This window comes from Lycorma delicatula, chromosome 12 (assembly GCF_047948215.1).
Source record: "Lycorma delicatula isolate Av1 chromosome 12, ASM4794821v1, whole genome shotgun sequence".
Classification (NCBI taxonomy): domain Eukaryota; kingdom Metazoa; phylum Arthropoda; class Insecta; order Hemiptera; family Fulgoridae; genus Lycorma; species Lycorma delicatula.
The window spans coordinates 7,575,519-7,590,845 of NC_134466.1; the positions used below are offsets into that span (position 1 = coordinate 7,575,519).

A 15,327-nucleotide genomic window follows, 5' to 3' on the forward strand; every position below is an offset into this window, starting at 1 on the left:
TTGCTGTCAACCAGATATACGTTCCTGGCCAGTGCCTCTAGGAATGGTGGCTTCAGCCGCCGCCGCCACCACTGCAGAAGTGAAATTTTCATCCAGGACATCTAATGGCAGGCCGTCAAGGTCTCGAGAAAAAATCTTCAGTCTGGGCTCCAACAAAGAGGAGAATTTCAGCCAGTCCGCCTTCTTATGCAGGAAACGCCCCTGGTAAACAGGAAAGTGTCCCTCTTGGTCATCGCGCAGCTTATCCGCTATTTCAAAAAGAATCAACCGATGATCGCTAGAAAACAGTCGTCGACCACAGACCAGTCAAGGGCCCTGCCAGGGGTGTCCCTATCAATGGTGATGTCAATATGACAAGAGCCCCCCCAGTGTTGGATCGGCGTCAGTCGTCCTTCGCCATCGCGGCTGAAGCGGTTCTTCCTGAGCGATCCCACGCTGGGCCGGCTACTGCTGCTGAGTCCGCGGCTTTGATGAAGAAATCAAATTACCGCACGCACTTCACACTTGGCGGGAGATGCTATTGTTGTAGACATGTTTACGTGCTAGCTGCGTGTTAAGAACTAAACGAAGTGATGCGGCGTGATTGAAAGCCATACTAGAGATGCTGTGCAACACATATGCGCAAAGGTTCATCCAATTTTTGCACCGGTTTTTATTTTGCTACCGATCGGACCTTGAAAAAAGAATAACCCTCGTATTATGCTTATGTTGTGGTATGTATACTTTATACTTGTTATGACAGAACAAAACAAACATGCTGACAATCTGACAGGTTATTAGTTAATTAAAATTTTTTGTAAAAATACAAACAAAAACATAAATGATAATAAGAGTTGTCAATGATAGATGCTATAGATAAATAGACTGTAAACAAATAGTAATGGTACAGTTCCATGATATTTTGGTCAGTGTTAAATAAATTAGTATCTGTGGGTTATTTTCTGCATAATTTTTGTAGAACACTCCCAGTTTATGTCATTAATCATTAACACGTAGATATAATCAAAAATTAAGTTTTCTGTAGATGATATTATTCAGAGATAGAAATGATGTTTAGAAGTAAAGAATACATATGTTACTGACTGTTTTATGACAATGTTACTGGAATGCCAAACAAATTTTGATCAGTTAATTACATTCATATGAATAGTATATATTTTCCTCATCAATTTTATATTTTTATCTTCTTTTTTTTAACAGTTAGATACAGTATGTCGGGTGTTATTAGATCGTCAGTGGAGTGTTGGCGAATTGGTCAGAGCAATATTAAGATTTATTCAACAGACATTATGTCATCCTTGTCCGCAAGATGTTCCATCATTATTTGAACAAATTATTGGTACTGAAGAAAAAGTAAAAGATAAAAAGAATAATAGCGATTCATCTGATAATTCACCGACTTCAGGGTTTGATTCGTAGTCTGTAATAATGTTTATGATAAATTTAAAAAAAAGTGTTTTCTTAAATTTATTTAGCATTGTTCATTAATTTTTACAAAAAAGCGTTTAGATATTATTTTTGACAAGTACAATAATAAATTTATTAAAAAATAAAAAATATAGCAATTGTTATGAGGGTGATTAAAGCCAAATTATATATAATGTTTTTATAAGTAAAAGAATTTTTTTTTTATTTTATATACGTGTATATATATAAATAAGTGTCTTTCATATTTATAAATTATTCAGCAGATTCCAGAATTTTTTTTATTGACCTTTGTTTGTGTAAAATTCTTTTTAATGAAATAAATCTATATACTTCATAATAATTAAACAGATTACAAAATTTGTATATATTGGATTTTTGTTTATTTCCTTCTTTTCAGTGAATTTTGCTTGTATAAAGACATTTGCAGTCAGCAGATTACTATAATTAATAAATAAATATATATTTATGTATTATACAGGATGCTGCAGAGAAACAGGAAAATTTTAAATAATTACAAAAATTGAAGTAAAGTTACCAACCTTCATTTGACGTTGAAAATATGTTCTACTAGAGTGGAAATTTCAATATATATATATTACATTTTAGAAATTACTTCTCTTAAGTGCTGTTCATTTTTTCCATACACATTCAGTATATCAATTATGAAAATTTTTGTGTTGCATGATGCAATGTGTTCTCCAGTAAAATGAAGTTACAGACTGGAAGGTCTGTAGACTGGGACAGCCAAGCGACGTTAGCAGCCCTTGAAATTATGCGAACCTGAAACAAATGTCCCGCTACTGCCTTAGACTGTCAGGTACTGTGTGCAGTAGCTGTGATCTGTTGAAACCAGGTTTGTTGAAGATCAAGATTTGGAAGAGAATATACCCTAGAAGGAAAAAATGTCTCTGGCATGTCGACATAACATTGAGAGACATCACAGTGGTAGCAGAGCCCCTTTCATCTTCAAAGAAGTAAGGGCCTATCATTCTGCAACACAAAACTGCACACCATACAGTAAGTTCAGCAGTGTGTAATGGATGATGGTTAAGCTTAGCAGGGTTTCTTTGTGCCCACTAATGGAAGTTCTGCTTATTTACAGGCAATTTTCCACACCAAACAACAACGACTCCTTATCACTACAGCATTCATGACATCAGTGTTTTCTGGTGCCCATACAATGCCCACTACATGCCCACTAGGTCTTTTCAAAGCCGAACCAGTCTGTTCAAAGTTACAAACCCAAGTTTTACTGTCACTATGTCAGTAAAACACCCTTACGACAACCACACACTCGGCACCATTCCAATGCTTCATCAGAACTAAATGTCTGTTACTGCTATACAGTTTATTATAACATCTTTCTCCCACTTATGATTCACCTACAGGGCTGTCAACATGAAATTCAAAATTTCCGGTTTCTCTGCACCATCCTATATATATATATATTTTTTTTTTTAATATATAAATAATACTAAAAAAATATTGTTTTACAAATTTTAAATTGTATTAGTGATCAGGGTAAAAGATAATTTTGTATTTGGCTTTCTGAATCAGAATTTTATTTTCTTACTGATATCACATTGCCTCACAATAAGGGTATTAGCCTTTTAGACTAATACTGTACAACTACTCTTCAGACAGAAATTGGACCGTTATAAAAACTTTAAGAAAGTTGCCTGTAACTATTAATTTGGAGTTCATGCCCATCTTTCTGGGTAACAATCATTAGAATCTTGGAATATAATGATAAAATTAAATGCGTTTAATGGACTTATCCAACCTTTCCTGCTTATTTGTTCTGTGTAGAAGTATATTTTTTGTCAAGAATTATGGAATGTGGAATTAAATATTAAAAATGTTTTTCAGCATTGTGAGTTGATTTCAAGAGATGCAGTTATGAGGTAGATAGGTTGATGTTAAGGTGCAGCCGAATGTTGAGCAATGTTGTTTTATTTATCCAAATTGATCTAATTGGTGTTTTTGTTACTTTTATTTATTTCTTGTTAGAATGATTAAAAATATGATTTATTAAGAATTTTTCTACCTATTTTTATCTCTCATGATAGTCATATTGTAAGCATTTAATGTTAATCCTAAATCCTGGTTGATGGTGATGGGAAGAAGGGAATTTTGATTAGAAAAGGTGCCATTTATTTCTCTTGATTGTATAAATATGACTTCTTCAATTAAATTAATAAAAGTGGATTCAGTTATGGAGAAATTAATAGTAATTTTTTTATTAAATACTGGTTTTTTTTCTATTTAAGTATAATCAACAAACTGGATAGGATCGTGGAATGATCCATGATTATTGGACTTTTTCATGAATTTAAATGTAACTGGCAATAACTGCTGAGATCAATATCCGTCAGTATCAACAGTGTCCCAAAATATAAGATATAAGAAATCAGTAATTTATCCTCCTCTTTTCTCAACATGGGTTTGGGACTGACTTGGACGGTGAAACTTTTTAATAATGTAGAAAATTAATACCACGTAATTTCCATAATGATTTCATGTAAAATATAGTTTAAAGTATGTTTTTTATACTGTACTTTAGTTCTTCTCTTCTGCTTAGTTTAATCTGTATATATAATACATTGCAGGGCCCTAAGGCAAACCCAAAAAATGCCGCCCCCAAGCTTCAAAAAAACTTTAAAATTAAAAAAAAATAAAACAAAGTTATAAAAGAACCACGTAACCAGAAAAATTACATAATTGAATTAAGAGAATAATACTAATACAGATCTACAGAAAATTGTTTTATTGAGAAACAAAATTTACATTTTGAATGAGCTAACGACAACGAACTTACAATCTAAAACTAGTATCTACTATTTTCAAATAATTTAAATATACTTTTAAAACAATAAACAAAACTAGTACAATATATGCAAAGTCTAAACCTAAATTAAAACAATTTCTTTCAAAGTTTCTTTTCTGCAAAATTGCAAATAACTTCTTTCATAACTAATTTATTACTCGATTCATGTACAATGGCCAACATTGCTAATCCATTTAGACGATTTTTTAGTAGACATGGTTCTTAAATAATTTTTTATTATTTTTCAATTTAGAAAAAGTTCTTTCACCGGGAACAACAGTTTTGGGAAGCGCTAGCAAAATTCTTAAAGCCGTGTTCAAATTTGGCCTAATTTTAATGGAAGTAATTAATTTAAAAACGTCAACTGGACCTTCTTTCTTTTTTAAAAGTGAAGAAACAAGGCCGTTTCATCCGCTAGTTGTAAAGCATTAACATCGGAGGAATCACCATCTGTCAAGATGCTTTTGAAATCTACACAAGAGATCTATGTTTTCGAGATCTAAGTTCCCTCTGCTCCCCTTATCTATGCCTATGCTAGAGATCGTTGAGAATATATAGGAAAACGTTTTATTGAAATCGCTTTAACATTTCTCCAGAAAATCGCGATTAAACATAAATATGTGAAAAGTGAAGTCGGTTGAAAAATCATTGAGTGAATTTAGAATGTTAATTTTGTAACCTTCTTACCTCTAAAAATCACTTTCCACATCCACTGTACTTGTAACTAACTGTATCACTACCGCAACCAGACATTTTGCGTAAATAAAAATTGTTCTAAATCTGACTCTCTTTTATATGTGGTGGGAAAAAGCTTGTTGAATCTGTCTACGGTGCTGGCGCATCTCACAATTTACAGATAGAAATACCCAGAAGCTGCCTGTCTGTTCCTGTTACATTTGAATAAGCATGTTAAATCCAGTCTGCAGTGCATCTCAAAATATAGGAATGCCCAGAAGCCTGTCAATTCCTGTTGTATTTGATTTTACATCTCATTTATTTTCTAGATTCAAATAACCAAAATATATTTTTGTGGCTTGTCTTTATTTTTTTTTTGCACTCTACTTCCAGCAGTTTTGTTGCTGCTCCTAAATGTTGCTTCCATAGGCAGTTGCCTACTGCCTAGGGCCAGCCCTGCATTGTTTAACAACAGAAAAAAAGTTGTACATTTACACTATCTTCTAGTTTTTCTTATGGCTGTGAGACATGTAAAACATCTGAGATACAAGAGTTGATTTCTTTGAGAGTAATGATGTTCAAAATTAGTCTCTAATGTGATCAGATTGAAGATATACTTCCAGAGTTAATATCACCTGCATTCTAGAAGGTTTAGTGTGCTGATATACAACTGTATATTCAGCATGGTGATGAAATCGATGGGTAACAAGCTTCACTTTTCACTTTCTTTAATAAGCCCGTTATTAAGTCGGTAAGAATATTGTTGCTAAAGTCAGTCGTGAAAATCAAAAGTCATTTTCAGGAGTAATTTATAATTTGTGTCAGGACGGTTATGGCATTTAACATTTTACCTTGTATACATTTAAATTGGGATTTGTATTTTTCAAGAAGAGCTTTACCTAACATCTACATAATCTTTGTATTGATCAGTCTCTTCTAAGCAATAGTGTAAAGACTTATTACACCAATGAAAAAATTTTTCTTTATATATCTGAACCATTTTTCATCCTTTACCTTATATCTAATACTGATACTAATGATTTTACTTTTCTTAAATCTTTTGTTACTCCAAATTTTAAAAGTTTTGTCTTTTGATTTCTGCCCATTTTAATTTCTAATTTATAAATAAACAACCTGTATATGTTCCAGTGTTATGTATCTTGTGTTTATTAAATAAAAAAACATGTTCATTAGAAGTGTGTTAAATTAGTATAATGTAAAAGTCAATATACATAAAATATTGTGATCTAGATTGCAGTTTATTTTATTTTTGTACTTATCTTTATAAAATTTTATTAGACTTTTTTATTTAAATTTATATTGAAATGATACTTGTTCATTTAATGACATTTAAAATATTCAGCAATTTGTGATTGTCGGTTGTAAGTAGTTTTATAACAGGTTCTAACTTAACACAAAATTTTCAGTAAAATTTTAATTGTATCTCAGAAAATAGAAGTTCAAAAAGTAATATATATCAGCCATACTTTTTAATTTGGTTATGAATCAGATTATTATTTATATTAATGATGAAACAGGATGACAAAAAGGAATGTATATAATTTGTTATGCAAATGATGCTGCATTTGTTGCAGATTGTGAAAATAATATCCATTCACTACTTCATGGATTCAGCAACACATGCAGATTTTCTAATATGATGATTTCAGTCGATAAAAGTAAAATTATCACAAATTTTAAAGTACTGAGAAAGTATAAAATTACTGAATAGTTCCTTTGTTTATTAAGTGCTATGCTTTACCTTTTTGGGTTTAATAACACAGGTCTAAAATTTAAAAAAAAGTTCTGAAACAGAAACACCAATAAATGAATTTTAATCTATTTTGTATGTTGTATCTGAAAATAAAGTCAGTTTTTTCCATCACCCTTCACTTTTTTATTATACACCCTTCAGAATTGCTAAATAATATTAAATTTTTAAAGTGAAAAAGTTTACAGGTATTATAAATTTTGTAATTTATTATATTTAATTTCAGTACTCATATTTTATTATGCTTTTTAAATAAAAGAACTTAATAGCTCTGTTATAGCTACAAGCTATAACAGATAAAATATACTTAAAGCAGGAGGTGATTAACTAATATAAATTATTTCCTTTTGTGAACATTAGGGTTCTCTCTTTGTAGAAACTAACAGTAGTCGCTCATCACCGATTCGTTCCATCTGCCTTGTTAATGCTGCTCCATTTCCAATACATCTTGGTGGAAGCATTTTTCCTGGTCATTACTCACAGCACTCAAATTTGGTGAGAAAAAGTCAAGATGGGAGTGCAAAAAATGAATTTTTAATGACATTTGGTAGCCTAAATTTTTATAATTCAACAAAATATTTTTGTTCTTAAAGATCACTATTTTCTGCTTAGTTATTTCCAATAAAACCATGAACTATATCGATAAATGACTTCCATGTTGCTAGCTGTACATTATTCAACTTTTTTATCAAAATTTTCATTGAGTAATTTTCTAATTTCAGGTCCAACGATTATTATTTCTTTTAATTTGGCATTGCGTAACTTAGTAAACATTTGTCTTAAATATTTAAATCCTTCTCCTTCTTTATTCAATGCTTTGACAAAATTCTTCATCGACTAATTTTATATGTGAGATGGCAAAAAACATGCGGAGAGTCGACTAATGGAACATATCTAATATTGTTGTTTTGTCCAGGAGTGAAAGTGTCTGTTTTTGGCCACTTTTTAATCATATAATGTTCCACGACTGTCTCACAAACATAAGAAACAGCAGTATTTTGCAAAGCCACCTTGCAGACTGAGAAGACTGATAAAGACGTTGCCAAAGATACTTCATAAATGAACATCGTAATTGACTGCTTTCAAAATTATTGACATACTTTTTTATGCCCCTTTAATTCCAATAGCATGTGCTGCAGGTATAAGAAGGATTCTTTTTTGAATTATGCAGTAGCACTGCTTTTATCCTTGTTTTTGACGAATCGATGAATAACCTCCAATCAGCATTATAAGCAGTATTCAGAAATCAAAGCTATATCACAACAGGAACATATCTGAACTTTCTTAGCAAAATATTTCATCTGGTCTTTATTTCTGTTTCTAAAATATGAAATTTTAGTATCCTTATTCAATAAATTCCACTTCTTTAAGAATGAAGTTCTTGGTTTCATAACTGATGGAACATTTAGGTACACAATATTAATTTTATTTTTTTAAGAAAACCCAGTGACATATGTTATACAGAAATAGTACAAGGGTAAGTCAGTTATTATCTGCAACGTTGTTATACATTTTATTGCAATACAAATAGGAAACTTACATGTACATCATTTTTCAACATAGTCCCCTTGCATTTCAACGCATGTGGTCCATCGTTGCACAAGCTAAAAGAAGGTTTTCGGTTGAGCTGCGAGCCAGGAATGCACCGCTTCTTTCACTGTTTCATCCAAGGTAAATTGACGGCCCCTTAATGCTTCTTTGAGTGAACGAAACAAGTGGTAGTTAGATGGGGCAAGATCAGGACTATATGAAGGATGAGCCAGTAATAAAGAGTTGAGTTTCTGGAGCATTTCAGCAGTGCGGGCAGCAATATGTGGACGGGCATTGTCGTGCAACAATACAACATCTTTTGACAGCAGTCCATAGCGTTCCCTTCGAATTGCAGGCTTCAGCTTGGCAGTAAGCATCTCACTGTAATGTGCACTGTTTATTGTCATGTCCCTTTCCTCATAATGTTCCAATACTGGGCCTTGTGAGTCCCAAAAAACCGTAAGCATCAGTTTTCCTGCGGACGATTGGGTCTTGAATTTTTTTGCAGGGTGAATTTGGATGTTTCCATCCCATACTCTGCCATTTACTCTCCGGCCCATAATTATGGATCCATGTTTCATTACCAGTGATGATTCTGTCTAAGAAGATGTCCTGTTCATTACCGTAGCAATCCAAATGTTTTTGGCAGATGTCCAAGCGCGTTTGTTTAAATGCAACTGTGTAAGTTGTTTTGGGACACATCTTGGACAGACTTTATGAAACCCAACTCTGTTGTGGATGATTTCGTAGGCAGAACTGTGACTAATTTGCAGACGATGTGCCACTTCATCGATAGTTACTCGTCTGTCTAAGAAAACGATGTCACGTGCACGCTTAATGTTTATCTCGTTTGTGGTGGTAAATGGTCGTCCGACTCCTTCATCGTGCATAACACTTGTGTGACCATTTTTGAATTTTTCAATCCATTTGTAGACACTCCATTGCAGCAACACACTGTTCCTGTATTGTACCAAAAGTCTTCTATGAATTTCAGCCCCTGATACACCTTCCGACCACAAAAAACGGATCACTGAACGTTGCTCTTCTTTGGTGCAAACAGAAAGCCGAGCAGCCATGGTTAACAGCAGAGAGCAAAAATGGAACTAACCTAGCAGCATCAAACCTGCCAGACTTAACAACAATTAAACCATGCATGCGTCATCTACGCAACACGACAGTACTACCAACATAAACAAACTAAATTGCGGATAATAATTGACTTACCGTCATAGTTGCCATAACTATATATAAACAAAGTATACAATTATACGTCAAATACGCCGTAATAGGGATCTTAAACAAAAATAACTCAGAAACGTGTTTTAATACAAAATCTTTTATTACATTTTCTGTTTCAACATAAAAGATAATTTATAAAATATTAACTAACGTAACTGTTCTGAAAATGTTGTAGACCAGTGTAATTAAAGTATAGCAAATTATGAAAGCTAACAGAGTAGCAGGATGAATGAAGAATGTAATATAAAGTAACAAATATTTTGATAAAAGGATTAACTTATGTAGGTGAATATTTAGAAGAATACTAATTAATGTCAGAAATGAATATTTTAAGATATATGTATAGTGTAGAGTGCTAGGTTTTGAGCGTGCACATGACATGGTTTTCTTAGACAGACGAGTAACTATCGATGAAGTGCAGAATAATAGTATAAGAAAAAGTTACTAACTCGCTCGTATAATAAAAGTAATTAATTGAATTATCATATCAAAAGATTGCATGAATGTAGGTAATCAAGTTTAATCAAATTTGCAGTGTGATGGAAAAAGAAGGATGGGTTGTCCAAACAAAAATTTATATATTTGATTATATAACAGGGAAAATCATATTCAACAAAGAAGTTTTAAATTATCCTTTATTTCAGGAGTAAGTGCCAATCATGTTCATTAAATGGTTGATATAATCTGTAGGTCCCGGGTTTGAATCCCAGTCAGGCATGGGATTTTCACACACGCTACAAATATCATTCATCTCGTCCTCTGAGGAATGCCTAACGGTGGATCGAGGTTAAAAAAAAAAAAAAAAAAAATTTTTGATATAAAGTGCATCGTCTCAGTCTTGCATCCAAAGATCCCAGGATCAAATCCCATTAGGTATGGCATTTTTCATAACTACAAAATTTCATTTCCATATCCTTGGTACAAGCTTCAAACTTATGTAAAGATATCATCAGGCCCAAATATTATTTAGTGTAGTATTTTTATATGGTAAAGTGTTTTATATATATTCTGAAGAAATAGTGTGTAAGTGTAGCTGTAATCTCTACACAGTTAAAAGGATGATAGCTACAAAATTACATTCCAAAGGTTGCTATTACCCATATTTTAAAAATTTGAAGAGCCTTCCTTATTTTAAGAGGAAACTGTACCATATGTTTTGAATGAATTGTTTAAAGGAAATCAATTTTATTATTTTAATTTTTTTTTTTATTTTTATGACTATTTGATTGCTCATTTTTTCTTTGTATCATCTATAATTTTTCCCATTTAATTTGATACATCCCAGTTTTATTATTGCCACAAGGATAGTTTTTGTTTTTAATTGAGATTTAATATTATATATTTACTTTGGTGTTATTTACAGCTGACTGTTTACATTTTTTTATGTTTTGGCATGTGTTTGATATATTGTCATGTTCATAATTTTTTTATTTTATTTTTAGTTTGGTATACTTTGGTTTTGTATACTTGATTTTTTGTTATATTATTATTATTGTTTATAGTATATGTATTTTTTTTAAATGTTTAGGTCTTACAATTTTTTTTTAAATGGTGTATACTTATCGTGCAAATATAATAATGCATTAAAAAACACCAACAACAAAGTAGTAATATTTTCCTGGCATTGATTATTTCTTTTTATATAGTGGAAAAATAATGATAAATGAAAATAAAACTAAAAAAGTTTAAAAAAACTAAAAAAATTGATATTTTTAAACTTTAATTGGCTTCCCCACCACCAGTATTGCCCCCATAGTATTTTTTTGGGTCACTTAAATTATTATTATTATTCCAATGAAGACAAAAAAAATCTGTTAAAATATATGCTATAAATAAAAAAGATATTTTGATTTTTTGGGAAGAGGGAATTTTTGGGGCAAAATCTTTTTAAAAATGATAATATAATCATGTATGCATCTACTGAGCTTAATGTGGGTTTTGTAAAATTTTGAGAAAATTGTCCCCGAAGAAACTATCTATTCCACCCCTTGTTATTGGCACCAAAATTTACAAGTTACCCCATATACATGAGTCTCTGTACAAAATTTTATCAAAATCAGTTTATCCAGTCAAAATTTATTAAGCTTCAAATATGCCAATACACTTACATTCAAACATTATCCCCTACCTTTTTTTTATTTTTTGGGATCCCTGGGTCATGAAACATTGAGAAATGCAAAAAAAAACTCATAATTAATTTTCATTTATTAGTCACTCATTAATTTATCAATACTTTATACATTTTTACTAATTTTAACAACCCTACCGATTGATTATAAGGTATTATAGATTGGGAAGTATCTTAACAAATACCAAATTTAGACTACTCAAAAGCACAAGAAAGAGCAGAAAACTTTTTCAGGACTTGATGTCATTTCAGGAACAGACATGACAAATATTAATAGAAAACTAGATGAACTGAAATTAAAAAAAAAAGGCAAAGGATATATATAACAAACGATAGGATTCAGAGAAAAAGGAAAACAACAAAGTTAAAAGAAGCACCCAATGATAAAAAACAATAGAACTTAGATGCACTAGAAATGAGTGATTTTAAATTATTTTATTTTTCTGAGAATTTAAATTTTGTTTAGTTTTCAGAAATTATATGAAAAGAGTCTGAAATTTTTATACATTATTTATTGTAACCTTCCTCAACCTTAGACATTTTTTAAAAGCATTTAATAAAAATAATATAAATTAAAATTTGTTCGGTTTGTAACAAAAACTAAACATTGTAATGTCAAAAATTTTACTTTGAATTTTGCTTCGCAGCAGCTAACTGTACAATTTTTCGAACCTGAGAAAAAGATAATACCTGAAATGTAGATACAGAGTTTAATCTTACAAAAATCCCTGATTCCATTTATTGTCTTTATTTTTTTAAGAAGGATCTGTCTCATAATGTATGTGTATTTTCTTATCTAAGTATTGTGAATAAAATAGAAAAACAGTTCGGAAGTTATAAAATTTAAAAAAAGCTAAAAATTTAATTATGTGTTATGAAAAATGATTAAGAAAAATATGTAAGTCTTTAAATATTTATATTAATTTATTAAATATTTAAATTTTTATGTAATCAGAAGTAAATGTTCATATATAACAGTTTTTAAAAGTTATTTTATATAAGTATCATTTCAGTTTAAAATTCACTTTACCAATTAGTATTTTCCTAGTTATATATTGTATACAGTATTTAGAAATTTAGTATGAAATGACTCCATTTCAGGATTAATTAGGAAAAAAGTAGTATGAATTATTGAAAATCATATTGGTATAGATATTGTAGAAAACTGTAATCTTCTATGTACAATAGTTATTTGGTATATACTGTAAAGCTTTACTGATTTGGACTGTGTTCAGCAATATTTTTCTCTCTGAAAAACTTTTGTAATAAAATAGTTTTTTGTGCATAATGTGACCATAAAAAAATAATTTTATTAATTAGTATTGTTTTTTTTTTTTTATTTTGTTCAGGCAATCTAGGATTGTGTATAACAATCCTTATTTAGGTTTACTCTTCTTCCTGATCTTATATTACCCCGACATTTTATTCTAACGCTCTTTACTTCTCTTCTGTTACTATCCTTAAGACCTTTTTAATTGTTTTTTATACCTTCCTCTTATCAAAATTGTTTGTTTTTAAATATCCATTTCTCTTCAATATTCCTAATCATTCTCTCCATCCGTTAGTTTTTATTGTTTTTGTTACAGAAATAGTTAAAATAGTTTTAGTTAACCTTACTATAGCCATTATGTAAGTGTCTGAAGTAGATTAGCCTCATTTTTCTCATCGCATCTCAATTTTATCCATTCCATCTACAGATTGTTCAAGAAGTGACACAACCTTTGTTGCAAGTTTAATTGAGAAAAGATGATTAACACAGTGCAGCAGAGAATATTCATTGTCTCCCAACACATTAGATGTGGCAGTTACACCCAGACCCAGAATGCCTTTACAGAAAAGTATAGTGCGATGCACCAAACAAGGTCAGGCAGTCCGTCAGTCAGTCAGGCACTGTCTGTCAGGCAGTTGTACGGCAAGTTCCAGTAGGTAGGGAATTTGGCAGATAATGACAAAAGTGGTAGACCAAAAGTGCTAACACCAGAAAATTTGATCGACATGCCAGCAACATATTCTATTAATCCCAAGAAGTATATCCGACACCTATCTAGTTGGTCTGATCTCTCCATCGGCATCGTGCAAGTGTTTAAAGATCCATTCCTGCAGAATTCTTGTTGTTCACGAGTTGTTAGCTGCAGGTGCTGGAAAACATGTAGCTTTATGCCAGACAGGAACGAATTCGATGATCGGTTTTGGTCTGACAAGGCACGGTTCCACCTTGCTGGATACGTGAATGCATAGTATTCACCCGTTTGGTGTACAGAAAATACATAAGATGCACAAGTTTCCTCTGTGTGGACAAAAAGTAGTTGTTTGGTGTACAATATCACTTAGGCGAATTTTCATGGCATAGTGAACAGTGAGCGCTACATACAGATGGTGCAATAATTTGTAAACACTGTACCTGCAGACTGGCTAGTGTAAACATGATTTCAGCAGAACAGCTGTTACAGCCAACAACACTATGAGTTTCTTGGATCAGGATTTCACGGACAAGTGGTTTCAAAGGGATTGTGGTTCCCTCAGGTCTCCTATTTTACCACCTCCAGACTCTTCCTTGTGAGAATAGCATAAGAATGCTGCTTACAAACTCATCCTCGCACTGTTCGAACTGCAGAGCGAAATTGAACGATGTGTCACTGCAATTCCTCAGTAAATATTATAACATGTGTTTAAGAGCATGCAAAATCATATTGAATTATGTGAATCGCATAATGGAGGCCGCTTTCAACAACTATTGTAATTTATTGTAATATTATTCATTTTTTCATAATGTTGCATCTCTTTTTGAACACCGTATTTTACACAATTTTTGTGTGGGTCTTAATCTGTCCCTTTCATTCACTTTGGGTGCCATAATTGTTTGCAGCATTCTTTTCTTTATATCTTTAATCCTTCAGATATGACCAATGCATTAGAAAAATTATGTTCTACTGCATACAACACTTCTGGTCTCACTTCTGTACAGTAAAATCTTAATCGAAATGGAATTTTTATTGTTGATTTTTTTTAACAGTTTTTACAGTAGTTCCATTTTCCATTTTGTTATGTAATGACTCTTTTCTTGGTCATTCGGTTGGGTCCATTCTACTTTTTCAGCTACTTCTTTTAGCATCTATTTGGGTTTTAGCATCCGCAGTGGTATCTGCAAATGCAATAGTCCACCCATTTCTATGTTCTTATTTTTTGTACTCAAGGAGATGTTTAGTATCTCCAATTCTATACTCAGACAACTTTCTCCAGGACATAGTTGAATAGAAATAGTGAAATAATCTGGTCGAATGGTTCTGACAGCAACAATATCTTCAGACCATCTATATGACCATGTAACTTTTCATTTTACATCTCTCTCGCTTAAATTATCTGAAGGAATTTCACACAGAATCTGCAGCAGAGCTTACTCTACAAAATAAAAATAAAATCTTCAAAATTCTCTGCTTTTGGTAATCAGTAGGGATTGAAAGTATATATAAAAAAAAAAACTGAATTAATTTGTAAAGTTGTAATTTGATATAAAAAATTATTAATATATGTATTTACGTGCTTCTTTTAGGAACAATTATTTAACAAACTTTGGATAACTATTTTGAAAGTACCATCTTAGAAAAAATTTCAGTATGTGACACAGTAACTAACATTTAAACCATGGCACAGACATAATAACGGTTTCTCCCATGATCAATATGACAACATTATGCTGTTTAGTGACCGGTTACAATTTAGTTATTTTAT

The 15,327-nt window shown here is 31.5% G+C and overlaps 1 protein-coding gene across 5 annotated transcripts in view; it reads left to right on the forward strand.

The window, feature by feature from the left end:
• The window catches only part of LOC142332733 (uncharacterized), a 45,873-nt gene extending 44,082 nt beyond the window's left edge, over window positions 1–1,791 (forward strand). For all 5 annotated transcript variants that reach the window (XM_075379335.1, XM_075379336.1, XM_075379334.1 and 2 more), the window contains one exon: window positions 1,201–1,791. In XM_075379335.1, coding sequence (XP_075235450.1) covers window positions 1,201–1,419 — 219 coding nt within the window. In that variant the 3' untranslated portion in view covers window positions 1,420–1,791. The remainder of the gene's footprint in view (window positions 1–1,200) is intronic.
• The last annotated feature ends 13,536 nt before the right edge of the window (window positions 1,792–15,327 follow it).